At 42.6% G+C, this 22,792-nt stretch overlaps 1 protein-coding gene across 2 annotated transcripts in view; it reads left to right on the top strand.

Moving 5' to 3' along the window:
• The window catches only part of LOC126095307 (DNA repair protein complementing XP-C cells homolog), a 109,636-nt gene that overhangs the window by 21,587 nt on the left and 65,257 nt on the right, over positions 1-22,792 (top strand). For both annotated transcript variants that reach the window (XM_049910104.1, XM_049910105.1), the window contains exon 2: positions 14,265-14,506. In XM_049910104.1, coding sequence (XP_049766061.1) covers positions 14,265-14,506 — 242 coding nt within the window. The remainder of the gene's footprint in view (positions 1-14,264; positions 14,507-22,792) is intronic.

The following is a 22,792-nucleotide window of genomic DNA, read 5'->3' as shown; positions in this document are numbered from 1 at the left end:
TTGGGTATTCTGCCAGATATCAGTATTGTTCTTGCATGATATTTTGATAACATGACTATCTTCACCAAGTGCTACCTGAAGCTGCTCATTGTGTGAAATGGGTCCAGTACTTACACCTACACTCCTCTCCCTCTATCGGTGGTTCCAGGCATTCTGTCTATGGTCCACTCCCACTAGCAGTATTCTTAGACATTACCACTTTGGTACGGAGTGCCTGTCTGTGACCTGGCATTCCATTTTCTGCCTGCTGCAGATCCAAGTGTACTCTGTGTGGTCCGTTCCTGCTTAAGATGTCCACAGGCATTCCATCTTTGGTCGAGTACGCCAGCCAGAGTGCTCCCACTAGAAGCACTTTGCGATGTTCCATCTTCATTCTGGTGTGCCTAGTGCTGTGTGTGGGGTTTGTTTCTCATGTCCACACCCTTAGTTCTTCTTTTTATGGGGTTCTGCTGCTGCCCCAATTGTGTTTTTAGCAACTCCAGTGCAGGATCACAGTATCTACTGAGTTGGTACCCATGGTGACTATTCATCACCTTTATCTTCGTAGACTCTGTTATAATGCTGTCTCAGTATCTGGGAATCTGTGCCAAAACCCTCATCCCATCATATCATGGAATAACGGAGTTCAGTGACTGATTTAGTCAGATATGCCCACATTTTGCTTTTTGTCTAGATCATGTGACGGCTGGTTGAAGGGTCTCCTGAATCTGTTTAGCCATATACCCAGTCTTGCATAACACTGATCATAGATGCTCTGTTTCGATTGCCAGACTGTCTGTGTCTGACAAGGTGTGTGCTCTGTGTACCAATGTCTTCAGAACTCTGTTCTTCTGCACTGGGTGGTGACAGCTACTGGCTTGCAGGTATAAATCAGTGTGTGTAGGTTTATGATACATGCTATGGCCAAATGAGCTACTGGCCACCCTTTTCCATTTGCATGGTGAGCTTAATATGCGTCTGGTGTAAGTTCAGGAGTTGCAGAAACTCATTGAGCCTATCCGCAGCAGAAACTTGTTGAGCCTACCCGTAGCATTAAGGCAAATCACAAAGGTATCATAAAAATACCTGAAGAAGTATTTAGATTTGTATCTAGTCGTCTCTAATGTCTCCTCTCGAAATCTTTCCATGAGCACATTGGCAATCACTGTAGACAGAAGGCTGTCCATGGCTACACCTTCTGTGTGCTTGTAATGTTGGCCCCCACACGGAAAATAAGTTGAGGTCAGTACATGCCAGGACAGGTCCAGTAGAGCATCATCAAATGGTGCCTCAATGGGGACAACAGCAAAACTCCACAAAAAGAACAACTGAGGGAGTGGACATGGAAAACAAAACCCCAGGTGCAGCAAACTGAAAATGGAACATTGCAGGGCATTTCCAGCATCAGCAGACTGCAAGGAGAATATCTGGAAATCCATCAAACCGAAATCAGAATGCCAGTGTGCAGATGTGTGCACTGGACTGAGGAAAAAACACCAGTGCTTGGCCTGGCACACCAGATCAAGGAGGGAATGCCTAAGAACATTTCTAATGGGAGCGGACCACACCAAACCGAAAACAGAATGCCAGCACTTAGATATATTGGACCAAAGAGGGAACACCTAAGGACACTGCTAACAGAAGTGGACTGCAGATGGAACACCTGGAATTGACGATGGAAGAGAGAGAGCGTAGGTTAAATACTGGACCCCTTCCACTCATTGAGCAGTCTCAGGTAGCACATGATGAAGATAACAAATCACATTGTTGAAATATCATGCAAGAACAATACCAAAATCCAGCAGAATACCCAACACCTAAATTTGTCAGCAGATCGACAGAAAAGTCTGAAGAATCACATATTAGGAAGTCTATTCTGGGGGTGTTTGTCTGGGGTATAACCTCACATGTAAGTGAAACATGCAAATGTAAAACGGGTCAGACAGGATGAAACTTTTGATATGTGGTACTACAGAAGAATGCCGAAGATCAAATGGGTAGATCAGTTTGGCAGTGAAGAAGCACTGAATCAAATTGCCAAGGGAACAAATTTGTGCCATAATTTGACTCAACGAGGAGATCAGTTGATTGGACAAATTCCAGGACATCAAGGAATCATCAGTCTGGTGGGGGAGGGGGGTTGTGGAGTATGAAGAACATACACTCCTGGAAATGGAAAAAAGAACACATTGACACCGGTGTGTCAGACCCACCATACTTGCTCCGGACACTGCGAGAGGGCTGTACAAGCAATGATCACACGCACGGCACAGCGGACACACCAGGAACCGCGGTGTTGGCCATCGAATGGCGCTAGCTGCGCAGCATTTGTGCACCGCCGCCGTCAGTGTCAGCCAGTTTGCCGTGGCATATGGAGCTCCATCGCACTGGTAGCATGCCGCGACAGCGTGGACGTGAACCGTATGTGCAGTTGACGGACTTTGAGTGAGGGCATATAGTGGGCATGCGGGAGGCCGGGTGGACGTACCGCCGAATTGCTCAACACGTGGGGCATGAGGTCTCCACAGTACACCGATGTTGTCGCCAGTGGTCGGCGGAAGGTGCACGTGCCCGTCGACCTGGGACTGGACCGCAGCGACGCACGGATGCACGCCAAGACCGTAGGATCCTACGCAGTGCCGTAGGGGACCGCACCGCCACTTCCCAGCAAATTAGGAACACTGTTGCTCCTGGGGTATCGGCGAAGACCATTCGCAACCGTCTCCATGAAGCTGGGCTACGGTCCCGCACACCGTTAGGCCGTCTTCCGCTCACGCCCCAACATTGTGCAGCCCGCCTCCAGTGGTGTCGCGACAGGCGTGAATGGAGGGACGAATGGAGACATTTCGTCTTCAGCGATGAGAGTCGCTTCTGCCTTGGTGCCAATGATGGTCGTATGCGTGTTTGGCGCCGTGCAGGTGAGCGCCACAATCAGGACTGCATACGACCGAGGCACACAGGGCCAACACCCGGCATCATGGTGTGGGGAGCGATCTCCTACACTGGCCGTACACCACTGGTGATCATCGAGGGGACACTGAATAGTGCACGGTACATCCAAACCGTCATCGAACCCATCGTTCTATCATTCCTAGACCGGCAAGGGAACTTGCTGTTCCAACAGGACAATGCACATCCGCATGTATCCCGTGCCACCCAACGTGCTCTAGAAGGTGTAAGTCAACTACCCTGGCCAGCAAGATCTCCGGATCTGTCCCCCCATTGAGCATGTTTGGGACTGGATGAAGCGTCGTCTCACGCAGTCTGCACGTCCAGCACGAACGCTGGTCCAACTGAGGCGCCAGGTGGAAATGGCATGGCAAGCCGTTCCACAGGACTACATCCAGCATCTCTACGATCGTCTCCATGGGAGAATAGCAGCCTGCATTGCTGCGAAAGGTGGATATACACTGTACTAGTGCCGACATTGTGCATGCTCTGTTGCCTGTGTCTATGTGCCTGTGGTTCTGTCAGTGTGATCATGTGATGTATCTGACCCCAGGAATGTGTCAATAAAGTTTCCCCTTCCTGGGACAATGAATTCACGGTGTTCTTATTTCAATTTCCAGGAGTGTAGATGGGGACTGAGGCATAGCTACAGTAAGTAGGTTCAAATGGAATCATATTGCAGTTGTTATGCATAGATGAAGAGGCTGGCACAGGTTACACTAGTGTCGAGAGCTGCAACAAACCAGTCTTTGAGCACAAGGTAACAACACCAACAAAGATAAGTTAGGCAGCAATGTGAGTTATTAATATTAAATTGAAGCAAAAATAAATAAAAAAGTGTGCCTTGACACCCGGAGATGACAGATGCTGTGTGTGTGTGTGTGTGTGTGTGTGTGTGTGTGTGTGTGTGGAGACAGCTGTGTTTTCCAAATGTGTCCCCAGGACAGGACTTCTGGAGCAGTTTTCTGTCCATTATGCGTAGTTGTTTGCTATTCTGAGAGTACTGGAATAAACGAAACCACATTGTGGCAAGAAACTCCTCATCTGCTGCTACAATTCCCAAAGTGCTCTTGCCATCTAAAGTGCAATCCAGCAGACAAGTTGGTGCAGTGCACTTTTCATCCCTTACATAGGTAGGAGGGGAGAAGTTTCTACAAGATACCAGGACACACTGACACAGCCACCAGGAGCACTTGCCATATCTGTCTTACTCTTTATTCTGTTCGTCTTTAAGCAATATCACAGACAAGGCAAGGAGAACCATGTCTTCACATGAGCAAGACTCAGCAGCCTGAAGTGAGGGGTGATAACAGCAGTCATTGGAGACTACAGTGCGACCATATATTCATACTTCTGCCTAACGTGAGCAGAAGTGGTCCTTACACAGCTAAGCTTCTACATCAACATTTACACTGTGCAGTGCATAGCAGAGGGTGTTGTGTACCTATACTAGCAATTTTCTTTCCTATTCCACTCCCAATGAAGCAATGGTCTAAATGCCTTTATTCAAGCCTTATGTGAAATGTACGTTGTCAGCAGTGGAATTGTTCTGCAGTCATCCTCAAACGCTAGTTCCCTAAATTTCCTCAGTGGTACCTCACAAAGCCCATTGCCTTTCCATTAGGAATTCCTATTTGAGTTCATGAAGTGTTTCCATAATGGTTGTGTCCTTGTCAAACCTACCAGTAATAAATCTAGCAGCACACCTTAATTGCTCAAGTTTCCTACTTTAATCTGACCTGGAGGGGATCCCATACACTGAGCAATACTCAAGAATGGGTCACACTAACGTTCTATACACTGTCTCATGAGTAGGTGAGCTACACTTTCCTAGAATTCCCCCAATAAACCAACAATGACAATTCGCATTCCCTGCTATTGTCCTTGCATGTTTGTTCCATAACTCTGTAGTGTTATGGTTAGATATTTAATCAACACGACTGTGTTTTCGAACGTTATAGGATTGTTTTCCATGTTCATCTGCATGAACTTTCATTTTTCTACATTTAGAGCAGGCTGCCACTCATCGAGTAGAAATTTTGTTTAAGTAATGTTGCATCTTAACTAATGTTGCTCAACGATGATACCTTCATCTATCCCACAGCATCAGAAAACAGCCTGAGATTGCTGCTCACCCTGCCTGTCAGATTATTATGTACTTAGAGTATAAGAATGGTCCTATCACACTTCCCTCGGACACTCCTGATGACACCCTTCGTCTCTGATGAACACTTGCCATCAAGACAACATACTGGGTTCTATTAGTTAAGTTTTCAAGCCACTTACGTATCTGGCAACCTATTCCGTATCCTTGTATCTTTGTTAAGTGTGCAGTGGGACACGGTGTCAAACGCTTTCCAGAAATCTAGGAATATGGAATATGCTGCTTGCCTCACCCATGGTTTGCAGAATGTCATGCGGGAAAAGGGCAGAGTATTGCATGAGCTATGCTTCGGATATGACCTTCTCACATATCGTTTTCTCTTATGACCCGAGTACCCACCAGTGTGTGAAACATGCAGAACACAGGAGTCTATGAGTGTGTTTTATTTTCTGACCTGTGAGCTGGTCTGTCATTTGGACTACCTGCCTACTATTTTAAATGATAACATGAGCGATACGTGTTCTAGGTTTTGTGTATTTTTTGTGTAATTTACATATTAAATCCTGTTAGTTCATTGTTCTTGTTTGGTTTTTTATTTATTTTATTTACACGTTAAGTTCCGTAGGACCAAATTGAGGAGCAAATCTCCAAGGTCATGGAACTTGTCAGTACATGAAATTAAAACATAAAAGTAATAACAGATAAAAATAAATGTTTATGAACCCAAAAATGTCAGTCCGTAAGTTTACTTAAACACAGTGAACAATAAAATAAGAACCAGCTTAATCTTTCAAGGAACTCCTCAACAGAATAGAAGGAGTGACCCATGAGGAAACTCTTCAGTTTTGATTTGAAAGTGCATGGATTACTGCCATAGATTTTTTACTTAGAGTGGTAGCTTATTGAAAATGGATGCAGCGGTATACTGCACACCTTTTTGCACAAGAGTTAAGGAAGTCCGATCCAAATGCAAGTTTGATTTCTGCCGAGTATTAACCGAGTGAAAGCTGCTTATTCTTGGGAATAAACTAATATTGTTAATAAGAAATGACAGTAAAGAATATCTATATATTGGGAGGCCAATATCAAAATACCCAGACTCTTGAACTGGGGTCAACAAGAGGTTCGTGAACTTACTGCCCGAACCGCCCGTTTCTGAGCCAAAAATATCCTTTTAGAATGGGAAGAGTTACCCCAAAATATAATACCATACAACATAAGTGAATGAAAATAAGCAAAGTAGACTTATTTTTGTGTCAAACTATCACTCACTTCAAATAGCGTCCGAATAGTAAAAACGGCAGCATTAAGTCTTTGAACAAGAGCCTGAATGTGGGCTTTCCACGACAGTTTACTCTCTGTCTGAGCACCTAGAAATTTGAACTGTTCAGTTTCACTAATCATACGCCCAATCTGTGAAATTAAAATGTCAGGTTTTGTTGAATTGTGTGTTAGAAACGGTAAAAATTGAGTCTTACTGTGATTTAGCATTACTTTATTTTCTATATGCCATGAACTTATGTCATGAATCGCACTATTTGAAATCGAGCCAATGTTGCACAAAACATCGTTTGCTACCAAGCTAGTGTCATCAGCAAACAGAAATATTTTAGAGTTACCCATAATACCAAAGGGCATATCATTTATATAAATAAGGAACAGGAGCGTCTCCAACATTGATCCCTGGGGCACCCCCCACTTGACAACACCCCACTCAGACCCCACATCACAGCCGTTATCAACATTTTGAGATGACTTTTTGCTGTCTGTTGCTATAGTAAGAGGTAAACCAGTTGTGAGCTACTCCCCGTATTCCGTAATGGTCCAACTTCTGGAGAAATATTTTCTGATCAACACAATCAAATGCCTTACTTAAATCAAAAAAATATGCCAATCGTTCAAAACCTTTTCTTAAGCCCATCCAGTACCTCACAGAGAAAAGAGAATATAGTATTTTCAGTTGTTAAACAACTTCTAAAGCCGAACTGTACATTCGATATCAGATTGTGTGATGTGAAGTGATCCATTATCCTTACATACACAGCCTTTTCAATAACTTTTGCAAACACTGATGGCATAGAAATAGGTCAAAAATTATCTACATTACCTCTTTCTCCCTTTTTATAAAGCGGCTTTACAACTGAGTACTTGAATCGCTCAGGGAACAGACCATTCCTAAAGGAAGAATTACAAATATGGCTAAATACAGGACTAACATGTACAGCACAGTACTTTAATATTCTGCTAGACACTACATCGTAACCATGAGAATCATTAGTCTTTAGTTAGTGACTCAATCTCTCTCTTGTCTGTATCACAGAGGAGTATTTTGGACATCAGTCTCGGAAAGGCATTTGCCAAGAAAGTTATATGATTTCCTGTAGAAACTAAATTTTTATTTAATTCACCAGCAATGCTCGTAAAATGATTGTTAAATACTGTACATAAATCTGATTTGTCGGTGACAGAAATATTTTTACTACGAACATGTATCATTGAACTTGTGCTGCTGACCAGGCACTTCCTTCACAACTGACCATATGGTTTTAATTTTATCCTGTGAATTACCTATTCTGTTTGCATACCACATACTCTTAACCTTCCTAATAACATTTTTAAGCACCTTACAATACTGTTTGTACTACAGTAGGTAGTTTGGGCTACTGTAGCGTGATTACGACTATTTCTAACATTGCGATGTAATTCCTGCTTTGTTCTACAAGATATCCTTATCCCACTAGTCAGCTAGTTTAGCCAATCTTCGGGATTTCACGTTCTTCTGAACTTCACATGCTTTTTCCGTTGTCTCTGCAACAGCGTTCGGACCTGTTTTGTGTACCATGGGGGATCAGTTCCATCTCTTACCAATTTATGAGGTGTGAATCTCTCAATTGCTGTTGCTACTATATCTTTGAATTTGAGCCACATCTCGTCTACATTTGCATAGTCAGTTCGGAAGGAATGGAGATTGTCCCTTACAAAGGCTTCTAGTAACACTTTATTCGCTTTTTTAAATAAAATTATTTTGCGTTTGTTTCTGGTGGATTTGGAAGAAACGGTATTGAGCGTAGCTACAACGACCTTGTGATCACTAATCACTGTATCAGTCATGATGCTCTCTATTAGCTCTGAATTGTTTGTGGCTAAGAGGTCAATTGTGTTTTCGCAACCATTTATAATTCGCGTGGGTTCGTAGACTAACTGCTCGAATAAATTTTTGGAGAAAGCTTTTAGGACAGTCTCGGAAGATATTTTTTGCCTACCACCAGTTTTGAACAAGTATTTTTCCCAACATATCGAGGGAAGGTTGAAGTCCCCACCAACTATAACCGTATGAGTGGGGTATTTATTTGTTACGAGACTCAAATTTTCTCTGAACTGTTCAGCAACTATATCATCTGAGTATGGGGGTCGATAGAAGGAGCCAATTATTAACTTAGTTCGGCTGTTAAGTATAACCTCCACCCATGCCAATTTGCACGGAGTATCTACTTCGACTTCACTACAAGAGAAACCACTACTGACATACACAAATACTCCACCACCAATTCTGCCTAATTTGTCTTTCCTGAACACCATCTGAGACTTCGTAAAAATTTCTGCAGAACTTATTTCAGGCTTTAGCCAGCTTTCTGTACCTATAACAATTTCAGCTTCTGTGCTTTCTATTAGCGCTTGAAGCTCAGGGACTTTCCCAGCACAACTACAACAGCTTACAACTAAAACTCCGACTGTTCCTTGATCCAAGCACGTCCTGTATTTGCCATTCACCCTTTGAGATTGCAGCCCACCCCGTACTTCCCCAAGGCCTTCTAACTTAAAAAAACGCCGAGTCCATGCCACACAGCCTCCGCTACCCGTGTAGCCGCCAGCTGAGTGTAGTGAACTCCTGATCCATTCAGCGGAACCCAAAACCCCACCACCCTATGGCGCAAGTCAAGGAATCTGCAGCCAACACGGTCGCAAAACCGTCTGAGCCTCTGATTCAGACCCTCCATCCAGCTCTGCTCCAAAGATCCGCAGTCGGTTCTGTCAACAATGCTGCAGATGGTGAGCTCTGCCTTCATCTCGTAAGCAAGACTGGCAGCCTTCACCAAATCAGATAGCCACTGGAATCCAGAGAGAATTTCCTCAGATCCAAAGCAACACACGTCATTAGTGCCGACATGTGCCATCACCTGCAGCTGGCTGCACCTTGTGCTCTTCATGGCATCCGGAAGGACCCTTTCCACATCAGGAATGACTCCACCCGGAATGCACACGGAGTGCACACTGGATTTCTTCCCCTCCTTAGCCGCCATATCGCTAAGGGGATGAATGGACTAAGGAATATGATCACAAAATTTGAAGAAGGAGGTGAATTAGGTGTTGCACCAGAAGAGTGAGGCAGCCCATTGTCATGGCAGTTATTCATGAAGTTGTTGTAGCTATAGACAACTGTGTAGAAAGTGCTTCAGATTCTGAAGCCAGAGCTTGAGCTGTGTCACGGGAACTGCCTGTCCTCTGGTCAGCCATTCAAAAGCTTCTGCAGCGCATTTTACACAAGATTCAGAATGTGCAGCAAATGAAGCCACAAGATAGGCTACAACACTGTGACTTCGCTCTTTATTTTTTGGCATGCGTGGGAATGGATGACATGTGGCCGGGAAATATCCTTTGGATAGATGAGGCACATTTTACTCTGCATGGTGCCGTGAATGCAGAGCACTGTCACATATTGGGTTCTATTCTGTCACATGTTGTGTAGAACTGTCCACTGCACTCACCTTATATGAACATGTAGTGTGATTTCACAAGCATGTTCATTCTCAATTATTATTATTATTTCTTTCTTTTCTCAGACGTTATGTCTGGTCAAAAATGAAAAGTGACGCAGACCTTATGTTATATTGCATTTAGGAACTTTGGGGAAATTGAACATGTATCAATAATTACGGATTTCTGTAGTTGTATATATAAGTTTGGATGTAGCTGTATTGCATTGATGTACTGGTGGATATTGTGTGGTATGACTCCTGTAGTTGATAGTATAATTGTTATAATGTCAACTTTATCCTGATGCCACATGTCCTTGACTTCCTCAGCCAGTTGGATGTATTTTTCAATTTTTTCTCCTGTTTTCTTTTGTATATTTGTTGTATTGGGTATGGATATTTCGATTAGTTGCTACTTTCTTCTTTTTATTGGTGAGTATGATGTCAGGTTTGTTATGTGGTTTTGTTTTATCTGTTATAATGGTTCTGTTCCAGTATAATTTGTATTCATCATTCTCCAGTACATTTTGTGGTGCATACTTGTATGTGGGACCGTGTTGTTTTATAAGTTTATGTTGTAAGGCAAGCTGTTGATGTATTATTTTTGGTACATTGTCATGTCTTCTGGGGTATTCTGTATTTGCTAGTATTGTACATTCGCTTGTGATGTGATCTACTGTTTCTATTTGTTGTTTGCAAAGTCTGCATTTATCTGTTGTGGTATTGGGATCTTTAATAATATGCTTGCTGTAATATCTGGTGTTTATTGTTTGATCCTGTATTGCAATCATAAATCCTTCCGTCTCACTGTATATATTGCCTTTTCTTAGCTATGTGTGGGATGCGTCTTGATCGATGTGTGGCTGTGTTAGATGATACGGGTGCTTGCCATGTAGTGTTTTCTTTTTCCAATTTACTTTCTTCGTAACTGTTGATGTTTTATGATCTAGAGGGTTGTAGAAGTGGTTACGAAATTGCATTGGTGTTTCTGATGTATTTATATGAGTGATTGCTTTGTGTATTTTGCTAGTTTCTGCTCGTTCTAGAAAGAATTTTCTTAAATTGTCTACCTGTCCATAATGTAGGTTTTTTATGTCGATAAATCCCCTTCCTCCTTCCTTTCTGCTTAATGTGAATCTTTCTGTTGCTGAATGTATGTGATGTATTCTATATTTGTGGCATTGTGATCGTGTAAGTGTATTAAGTGCTTCTAGGCCTGCGTTACTCCATTTCACTACTCCAAATGAGTAGGTCAATATTAGTATAGCATAAGTATTTATAGCTTTTGTGTTGTTTCTTGCTGTCAATTCTGTTTTCAGTATTTTTGTTAGTCTTTGTCTAATTTTTCTTTTAGTTGTTCTTTAATATTTGTATTATCTATTCCTATTTTTTGTCTGTATCCTAGATATTTATAGGCATCTGTTTCTTCCATCGCTTCTACGCAGTTTCTGTGGTTATCCAATATGTAATCTTCTTGTTTAGTGTGTTTTCCTTTGACTATGCTATTTTTCTGACATTTGTCTGTTCCAAAAGCCATATTTATATCATCGCTGAATACTTCTGTTATCTTTAGTAATTGGTTGATTTGTTGCTGCCAGTAGTTTTAGATCATCCATGTATAGCCGGGTGCTGATAACCACGCAGTTGAGCGCCCCACAAACCAAACATCATCATCCATGTATAGCAAATGTGTGATTTTGTGTGGGTATGTTCCAGTAAAATTGTATCCATAATTTGTATTATTTAGCATGTTGCATAGTGGGTTCAGAGCAAGGCAGAACCAGAAAGGACTTATTATTATTATTATTATTATTATTATTATTATTATTTTAAGGCAATGACACATTGTGCACCTGTTATGTGTACAGTGACATCTGCACGTTATAAGAACCTCATCGCTGCAACATGTGATTCCAACTTTGCAAGAACACAACTGTGTCCACACCACTATTTTCATGCAAGACTCTGGCACTTGACAGGTGAAAGATTTGCTTTGAGAAACCTTTGGTAATGACCGCAACATCTCTAGGCAACTTCAAAGTGTAGGGCCTTTCAGATCCACTCCCCCTCTCCTCCCCCCTCCCCAACCTAAACACTTGTGACTTCTGGTTGTGATGACATCCGAAATTCATGTCTATCGGGGATGTATCCGGACTCTTCGTGATCTGAAGGCTAGCATATGATGCATATCACTCTGATTGCACCAGGCATGCTGCGAGCAACTGTCGACCATTCTGTATTATGGATGCAGCATATTGTCGAGTCAGAAGTCCATATTGAACACAGTGTATAACTTGTGACCGTATCCTAATAAATGTCACAAAACCACCATTACCATGTTTTTGACCATTCTTCCCCCTTTCCTGTACCACACCACAGTTTGACTGCTTACAGCACCATACTTTCACCTGGTGGCAGAAAGTGAAACTATTATTTTTTCAGCATACTCCGTGAATGCACCACTTAATGAACCTACAATGTTTCTGCATCCTGCAATGTATACAGCCCACACTGTGGCACTCAGAATGCAATCAATTTAATTGTATCCACCCTGTTTTAACAACCTATCTGACCGGTACATTGTGTAGGTTGGGTGAATGACAGAACACAGAATACCATTGTGGGAGGATAGGATATTTGTCATTTCAGGGCACTATGTGAAGTAATCAAGGCCCTGGTCAGGAGTGACACTGAGTGAATGATAAGAAATGTGTTCATCAGTGATTGTTTCAAAAAATGGGGTTTGTCAGAATCGCAGAAAGAAAAAGACACGGAGGATTAGTTTATGGTGTGTTAAAGTTGGATGTTCTCTCATTTTTGAGGAAAATCTTGACATGTTGCAGAGAGGCTGGTTTGTCCTGTTTGTTGCAAAACTGACCAGCTACATCTGCATATTTAATTTTATCAATTTGTTTCTGCTTGGATACATTTTCAGTGTTGTTGACAACTTTCATTCTAAGACAGTGCTTTCTAGTCTTTCTGAGACCTTTGCTCGAACAAAGTTGAGCACCTAACTAAACTTTTATGTTTGGAGGATACCAGTGCTATTATTGTAAAGCCATGAAAAATAGATAATATTGAGTTAATGTTCAGTCAAATAGAGACTCCTGTGTCTTTACGAAGCTCTTTTTTCCGAAACCAAGTAGGTGCTCTTTGTTTCTAACTACCTTTTTATAACTCCTTAGTTGTTGGCCAGTGCACACTGTAAATAATGCTCGAGGTTCATTTGCTTTCTTGCTTTTATTTTCACTGCTGCCATAGCTAAGACTCAACTTTTGCAAAATGTTGCAAGTCAGTGTGTCATCTTTGCAGAGCTAAAGAAATTATACTTTGATTCAAATGCCCTTAGAGCCCAAGTATTTGCTTGTTATTTTCTAAATCAGGATAGTTCTAAATAGAATTCTTTACTGGTGGAGGGAGCTCATTATTAAGGCTAGGTAGGAAGCAAAAGAAATGAACAGAAGAGTAAAAATGGCATGGAATGTTTTTTGTAAAGTAGATAGTACAGTTAATAGAATGTTCTGGGCTGTTATGCCGAGGTTGAATGTATTTCACATTTAAACTCAATGCATCTGTTGTTGCTATCAGCCCATGGCTGGAGTCTGGTTCACATCTTCTTCAGTACTGGGATCCAAATGTCGTTCAGTTTCATGCACTCCTCCTTCCTATTGAAATTCCTGGCTGGTATTTTACAATCTCTATGGCCTTTCTGCATCCACTTGTGACTGCAGTCACTTGAGTCCTATCAAAATGAATGGGTCGTCTCCTGACTGCAAAGCATGTTCCGCAATAGATTGACTGATCAGTTGTTGTGGAACATGCATTACAGCCAGGAGACCACCACATTCAGTGTGATAGGACTCAAGTACTGGCAGGCATAAGCAGACAAAACATTGGGTTTAAAGTGAAATCCTTTCAGTCATGGCAGAATAGCCTGGAACATTTTATTAATTGTGATTTTTATGGCTGAGACAGTTTACATTTCACAGAGTAGATAGTATTTTCAATGCATAGCTTCCCAATGTGTCTGAAACAGAAAGTTTACAATCATTGTGTTTTACCCATTGTGCCTTGCGACAGTGAGGCATAGACTTTGTAGTTGGAAATCAGTCAGCCCTGAGGGTTGCTAGTGAGCAGTGAAGAAATGCTTGATGAGAATTACTAGGAGGGAAGAAAACGAACAAATGAATCAGGAACAAACTGAACTGAAATACGTGACTGCAGTGAAAATTAAATGGAGGTCCATGGAACATGTAGCCAGGTTAGTGGATAGTAGTAGGTGGACCATACATAGATGGTGGCAGTCTAATAAATATTAAAGTCCAGCAAAAGAGTTGCAACTGAGATTTTTGAAACAATTTAGAATCATAATAAACAATATTCAAACCCTTTCTGTTATAACCCATCAGAAAATTTAATTTTGTTCCTTAGGGGGTAATTACCTTTGTATAGTGAACTAATGATAAATTTATTTTCAGTCTCGAGCCAGCCAGCCTGTGCATTATGTAGTAGCATGGCAGGATGACGGTACCATCAGAGATGTGACTCGCCGGTACTGTCCTAAGTGGCATACTGTGACACAAAAGCTTCGTGTTGATGAGGAATGGTGGAAGGAGTCACTAAAACCATTTGCAGGCCAAAGGACTGCTCGTGATCATCAAGAGGATGAGGACTTGTACCGTCAGCTGCAGGATCGGCCCATGCCAACCACTCTTGCAGAGTGAGTTTTTAAAACAGTATTATATATTGGATTATAGAATATAAAAAGTTTGTGACATTCATTAAATAATCTCAAATTTGACAAGATTGAACTTCAAAACCGTCAAAGGTAGACACACTGGTCTTTGACAGTATAGTGAGCAGATGTATATTTTTTTATAAGTTTGTCAACTCACTGCATAAAAATATGTTTTATAATCTAGAGCTCCCTTAGAGTTTTGCTGATCGCCCTGAGTGACCATTAATCTTAAATTATTTGTACTGTTTAAAATGAACAAAATTATATTGTTGGGCTTGCCAGTTGCACCAGTCTTTGATATGCGAGATTTTCTTGTGTATCAGTCTTTTACACTTACATGAATCAGTTATTGGCAGGTAGCTCAACATAGTTGTAAAGGATCGTGAATAATTCAATGATGGTTTCAATACAGAAATGTGTGTTGTCTCATAACATTCGCCAAACAGAATTGAGGCAAGTGTAAAGTCATACGAGATACATGACTTTCAATGAAAAATGTCATAGATCATTGGTTTTCTTGTTCAGTTATCAAGACAGTAACATATTTGCAATGTAATCATAGAATGTGGGACCACACATCCAACCACTTTCAGATTATCCAAGCCCCCATGTTTTTGGTGTGCTGTTAGCTATTGCATCAGCAATTCTCTCACCTGGGAAAAGGAAGGGAAAGAAAATCATAAGAGCAGCGGACTTAGCAGCAGCATTTGCTGTTAAAACGTGGAGCATTACAATAAGGGCTTAAAGATTTGCTAATTTGACTGTGCTCAGAATGATATTCTTCCACTTCCTGCATTAATCCTCCAATTTATTGTAGAAAATAGGAATATTTGCTTTTTATTTGCAGGTTTGTTTTACTTGTAGTTAAGTTGCAGAAGATTATATAATTTTCATATGTGTTATGGAGATGATTCATTTGCTATTTTCTTTCCTTTCTGAAGAATAAATTTTATAGCATTTTTGCAAAAATAGTAATTGTGCTTGTTGAGCAGTCCATAAATAATTATATTTTTCTTTCCTTTTCAGTATTCTTTTAGCAACTGAAATATTCAGTTACTTTCTTTCAGAAGGTAAAATCATTTCATTTGTGCAAGGTGAAAATAATTTATGGCATTATTCTTTATGCACTATAATTTATAGTGATCACTTTCCACTCTGGATTAACTTACCAGATGGAGCAATCCTTCAAAGGAAGCTACCGTAATGGATGATCAACAGAACTAATTGGACACTGTTCAGCCATCTGGCTGTGTTCAAGCACCTAAGCACCGATCAGGAATGAGGGAACCACATCACACGTGTGATCCACCAAGCTGCCGAATTCCATTGGTCATCTTAGAAGGAAGCCTGTACATTGCTGGACTGATATATGCCACTCAGCAACCTGGGCCAGGCATATGCTCTGCACCAGTTGAAGTGCTGCTCAACAGTAGAAAAGCTCGTAGCCTTTCAAGTCATAATGGGCAAAGATTGGCACACACAATCAAAGAGAGCAATAAAAGGTCATGACATGTGTTCCTGGACTCTTATCAACAGATCTATTCGTTCTGGAAAAGTATGGGAAACCCTCAGAGGGCTTTCTAGTTAATGCAGTTGCTTACCAATAGCAGTGGTGCTGAAACAGGAGAGCAGGAGTGTCTCCTAATAATGCCTGGAGACGTCGCCCAGATAATGGCAAAGCATTTTACGATGACTATTGTCACTGCCATTCAGGATCCAGCATTCCACCGCTACCATGAGACCGTGGAGGTTGGTGATCTGAACATAAGGTCCAACAGTCTTACAACTGCCCTTTTTCCTTGTGGGACCGAATCCAGTACAGCATGCTGCAGCTCTTGCAGATGGCATCAAAGGAAATCCTTCTTGAACATTTTAATTTGATATAGCAGACTGGACACATTTCCAGCTTCTGGAGGGAGGAAATTTTGAGACCTCTTCTCAAACCGGCCGATGATCACACTGTCTGGTCTCCTTCCCCAAACCAGCCAACCAATCTTCTCAAACCAGGAAGCACCAAATGTGTCCCACTAGTTACCGTATTTACTCGAATCTAAGTCGCACTCGAATCTAAGCCGCACCTGAAAAATGAGACTCGAAGTCAAGGGAAAAAAAAATTCCCGAATCTAAGCCGCACCTGAAATTTGAGACTCGAAATTCAAGGGGAGAGAAAAGTTTTAAGCCGCACCTCCATATCGAAACAAAGTTGGTCCATTGTAATATGAGACACAATTTAGGTCGAATGAATGACAATACAGCTACAGTAGTTTGGTTCGAGTCGTAAGCTTAGCAGTTCAGCTTTACCAGGTAGCCATTGCTATGCGTCAGGCGCTCCGTCAGTATTTAGACGGGTACCCTTCCTTTTTCACGTGCTTTGTCTGGTTTGAATCGATTGCTTATTTTGCTTTGATCTGATAAGTGCCGTTTTCTTTGTTATAGGTGTTTACGCCACTCTAAGCTGAAAATGCATTACTGTACTGTGCCATGCACTGTTTGTCGCATTCTGATAGTGCGTGTTTACGGCCTGTCGCCGCTCGCGGCATGGCTTGCTTTTGTGCGCGCTACCGCCGCTTACAATTTTAAAAAAAGAGAGAGGAATCGTCTCATTAGCGAAACAATGGCAAGAGACTGCTATTTGTTGTTACTTACACTGCTGCTTTCTTTGATAATGATCAACAAGAACCAAATAATAGACTGCGTATGATAGAACATGTTCTGAACGAGAGTTAGGTGAAAATTTTTCTCCGTTTGAAAATCTTTGCGGCCGCTTCTTTAGTACATCAAATTCTGCACAGAAATTAGTCATCTTAGATTTAAAAATCTAGTCGGTTGCCGCACTTCATTTCTGACTGCATCACTATTAGGCATAAAAATAATACGAATATAAACATGACACGATACGTATATTCTTCCGCGTTTGCTGTTGTCTCGCTCTATAGTTTCGTAGTTTATTAGGCAGACAGGATTTAAATGAGATAGCAGCAAACACGAAAGAATACATGGCAAAATGTTTATATTCGTATTATTCTTATGGTTAAGAGAATAGTGCATGTGATTCACATTTCATCAGGTTCCTATTAGCAACCATCTCTTCTCACAGGTAGGAAAAAATTCAGAACGTAGAGTTGGCCATATTGACAAACATCTCAAATAGGCTTGCCAGTCTTATTTTCGTAGTACATTGAAAGTCTGCTACATTTGAAGATGAACAATACGGAATTTGTATTTACTTCGTTGGATAATGTATGAAAATGGTCGAAACTCGGGACGGAGAAATAAAGCTCGTCTTCCACCATTTTTTAAAATTTATTTATTGACGCAGAGGTTTTGGCGCCAGTATTTATCTATGTGTCTACAAAGCATGCCTATGTAGCGCTACATATATTCGATGGCAGAAGTTAGTTGTGGCGGCACCTACTAACATTTTTCAGAAGTTCCGCTTGCTTTGCACTCGATTCTAAGCCGCAGGCGGTTTTTTGGATTACAAAAACAGGAAAAAAAGTGCGGCTTAGATTCGAGTAAATACGGTACCAGAGTGCCACCTTAACAAGTTGTGTGGGAAAGACCTCAGAACGGATGGTCAACCATAATCTGGCCTCTACATAAGAGACCAGGCAACTCATTAGCCACAGCCAGTGTAGATTCAGGTGATGTCAATCATCTGTTGACCATCTAACCCTGCTAGAGGTGACTACTGTGCAGGCTTTCTTATGTAGATAGCATTGCATTAGGATATTTATTGAGATATTTATTACAGGAATAAGGTATATGACACTACTTAGAAGTGCAATATTCTTGGACAGCTCCACCTGTGGGCTTTCTTGGTTACCTCCCCATCTTCATTCGGTCCTTCTTATCAAGGATCAAGTTGGCGATGAAGTGTTGAATAGTTTTGAACAGGAGTATCTACATCTACATTTATACTCCGCAAGCCACCCAACGGTGTGTGGCAGAGGGCACTTTACGTGCCACTGTCATTATCTCCCTTTCCTGTTCCAGTCGCGTATGGTTTGCGGGAAGAACGACTGTCTGAAAGCCTCTGTGCGCGCCCTAATCTCTCTAATTTTACATTCGTGATCTCCTCGGGAGGTATAAGTAGGGGGAAGCAATATATTCGATACCTCATCCAGAAACGCACCCTCTCGAAACCTGGCGAGCAAGCTACACCGCGATGCAGAGCGCCTCTCTTGCAGAGTCTGCCACTTGAGTTTGTTAAACATCTCCGTAACGCTATCACGGTTACCAAATAACCCTGTGACGAAACGCGCCGCTCTTCTTTGGATCTTCTCTATCTCCGCCGTCAACCCGATCTGGTGCGGATCCCACACTGATGAGCAATACTCAAGTATAGGTCGAACGAGTGTTTTGTAAGCCACCTCCTTTGTTGATGGACTACATTTTCTAAGGACTCTCCCAATGAATCTCAACCTGGTACCCGCCTTACCAACAATTAATTTTATATGATCATTCCACTTCAAATCGTTCCGCACGCATACTCCCAGATATTTTACAGAAGTAACTGCTACCAGTGTTTGTTCCGCTATCGTATAATCATACAATAAAGGATCCTTCTTTCTATGTATTCGCAATACATTACATTTGTCTATATTAAGGGTCAGTTGCCACTCCCTGCACCAAGTGCCTATCCGCTGCAGATCTTCCTGCATTTCGCTACAATTTTCTAATGCTGCAACTTCTCTGTATACTACATCATCATCCGCGAAAAGCCGCATGGAACTTCCGACACTATCTACTAGGTCATTTATATATATTGTGAAAAGCAATGGTCTCATAACACTCCCTTGTGGCACGCCAGAGGTTACTTTAATGTCTGAAGACGTCTCTCCGTTGATAACAACATGCTGTGTTCTGTTTGCTAAAAACTCTTCAATCCAGCCACACAGCTGGTCTGATATTCCGTAGGCTCTTACTTTGTTTATCAGGCGACAGTGCGGAACTGTATCGAACGCCTTCCGGAAGTCAAGAAAAATAGCATCTACCTGGGAGCCTGTATCTAATATTTTCTGGGTCTCATGAACAAATAAAGCGAGTTGGGTTTCACACGATCGCTGTTTCCGGAATCCATGTTGATTCCTACATAGTAGATTCTGAGTTTCCAAAAACGACATGATACTCGAGCAAAAGACATATTCTAAAATTCTACAACAGATCGACGTCAGAGATATAGGTCTATAGTTTTGCGCATCTGCTCGACGACCCTTCTTGAAGACTGGGACTACCTGTGCTCTTTTCCAATCATTTGGAACCTTCTGTTCCTCTAGAGACTTGCGGTACACGGCTGTTAGAAGGGGGGCAAGTTCTTTCGCGTACTCTGTGTAGAATCGAATTGGTATCCCGTCAGGTCCAGTGGACTTTCCTCTGTTGAGTGATTCCAGTTGCTTTTCTAGTCCTTGGACACTTATTTCAATGTCAGCCATTTTTTCGTTGGTGCGAGGATTTAGAGAAGGAACTGCAGTGCGGTCTTCCTCTGTGAAACAGCTTTGGAAAAAGGTGTTTAGTATTTCAGCTTTACGCTTGTCATCCTCTGTTTCAATGCCATCATCATCCCGGAGTGTCTGGACATGATGTTTCGAGCCACTTACTGATTTAACGTAAGACCAGAACTTCCTAGGATTTTCTGTCAAGTTGGTACCTAGTATTTTACTTTCGAATTCACTGAACGCTTCACGCATAGCCCTCCTTACGCTAACTTTGGCATCGTTTAGCTTCTGTTTGTCTGAGAGGTTTTGGCTGCGTTTAAACTTGGAGTGAAGCTCTCTTTGCTTTCGCAGTAGTTTCCTAACTTTGTTGTTGTACCACGGTGGGTTTTTCCCGTCCCTCACAGTTTTACTCGGCACGTACCTGTCTAAAACGCATTTTACGATTGCCTTGAACTTTTTCCATAAACACTCAACATTGTCAGTGTCGGAACAGAAATTTTCGTTTTGATCTGTTAGGTAGTCTGAAATCTGCCTTCTATTGCTCTTGCTAAACAGATAAACCTTCCTCCCTTTTTTTATATTCCTATTAACTTCCATATTCAGGGATGCTGCAACGGCCTTATGATCACTGATTCCCTGTTCTGCACTTACAGAGTCGAAAAGTTCGGGTCTGTTTGTTATCAGTAGGTCCAAGATGTTATCTCCACGAGTCGGTTCTCTGTTTAATTGCTCGAGGTAATTTTCGGATAGTGCACTCAGTATAATGTCACTCGATGCTCTGTCCCTACCACCCGTCCTAAACATCTGAGTGTCCCAGTCTATATCTGGTAAATTGAAATCTCCACCTAAGACCATAACATGCTGAGAAAATTTGTGTGAAATGTATTCCAAATTTTCTCTCAGTTGTTCTGCCACTAATGCTGCTGAGTCGGGGGGTCGGTAAAAGGAGCCAATTATTAACCTAGTTCGGTTGTTGAGTGTAACCTCCACCCACAATAATTCACAGGAACCAACCACTTCTACTTCACTACAGGATAAACTACTACTAACAGCGACGAACACTCCACCACCGGTTGCATGCAATCTATCCTTTCTAAACACCGTCTGTGCCTTTGTAAAAATTTCGGCAGAATTTATCTCTGGCTTCAGCCAGCTTTCTGTACCTATAACGATTTCAGCTTCGGTGCTTTCTATCAGCGCTTGAAGTTCTGGTACTTTACCAACGCAGCTTCGACAGTTTACAATTACAATACCGATTGCTGCTTGGTCCCCGCATGTCCTGACTTTGCCCCGCACCCGTTGAGGCTGTTGCCCTTTCTGCACTTGCCCGAGGCCATCTAACCTAAAAAACCGCCCAGCCCACGCCACACAACCCCTGCTACCCGTGTAGCCGCTTGTTGCGTGTAGTGGACTCCTGACCTATCCAGCGGAACCCGAAACCCCACCACCCTATGGCGCAAGTCGAGGAATCTGCAGCCCACATGGTCGCAGAACCGTCTCAGCCTCTGATTCAGACCCTCCACTCGGCTCTGTACCAAAGGTCCGCAGTCAGTCCTGTCGACGATGCTGCAGACGGTGAGCTCTGCTTTCATCCCGCTAGCGAGACTGGCAGTCTTCACCAAATCAGATAGCCGCCGGAAGCCAGAGAGGATTTCCTCCGATCCATAGCGACACACATCATTGGTGCCGACATGAGCGACCACCTGCAGATGGGTGCACCCTGTACCCTTCATGGCATCCGGAAGGACCCTTTCCACATCTGGAATGACTCCCCCCGGTATGCACACGGAGTGCACTTTGGTTTTCTTCCCCTCCCTTGCTGCCATATACCTAAGGGGCCCCATTACGCGCCTGACGTTGGAGCTCCCAACTACCAGTAAGCCCACCCTCTGCGACTGCCCGGATCTTGCAGACTGAGGGGCAACCTCTGGAACAGGACAAGCAGCCATGTCAGGCTGAAGATCAGTATCAGCCTGAGACAGAGCCTGAAACCGGTTCGTCAGACAAACTGGAGAGGCCTTCCGTTCAGCCCTCCGGAATGTCATTCGCCCCCTGCCACACCTTGAGACGACCTCCCACTCTACCACAGCTGAGGGATCAGCCTCAATGCGGGCAGTATCCCGGGCAACCACTGTCTTAGTCCGATCGGGGGATGCGTGGGACGAGCTGGCCGTCCCCGACAAACCCCCATCCGGACCCCCACAGTGATGCCCATTGGCAACAGCCTCAAGCTGTGGGACCGAAGCCAACACTGCCTGAAGCTGGGAGCGAAGGGATGCCAACTCAGCCTGCATCCGAACACAGCAGTTGCAGTCCCTATCCATGCTAAAAACTGTTGTGCAAAGAACGTCTGAACTAATCTACAGAGAGCGCAAACAAAACGACACAAAATTGAAATGGTTATTAAAATACAAGATTGCCTAGTAAATGCAGTAATGCTGCCACTTGTGCACTGCTGACACACTGCTCGGCGGCGGAAGGAGACTACGCGATTTTACACTATTCGAGCACTAAAACGTGATGCTACAACTCTCAAATAATATAATACGCCCGAAATTTATGAATTAAACAATGCAAGTACCAAAAACACGCAAAGAAATTAAGAATTAAACTATGTAACAAATGAGTGAGCTAGGAGTATACGACTTGCTGCTGCAGCTGCTTATCCAACGGCAGCAGGGAGCACACTGGCGTTCCCCGTGGTAGCGTTTTAAGCATTACCATCTTTGTCTAGCCGTAGGTAGTATAATGTCAATTGCGGGGAGTCCTCTATAATGCTTCTTACTTGTGGACAATTTTACAGTTTTTGTTCCTCCTCTAGCACTGTATC

Source organism: Schistocerca cancellata, chromosome 8 (genome assembly GCF_023864275.1).
Source record: "Schistocerca cancellata isolate TAMUIC-IGC-003103 chromosome 8, iqSchCanc2.1, whole genome shotgun sequence".
Classification (NCBI taxonomy): domain Eukaryota; kingdom Metazoa; phylum Arthropoda; class Insecta; order Orthoptera; family Acrididae; genus Schistocerca; species Schistocerca cancellata.
Note: the sequence above shows the minus strand (reverse complement) of the source record. Positions and strands in the feature narration are given on the sequence as shown.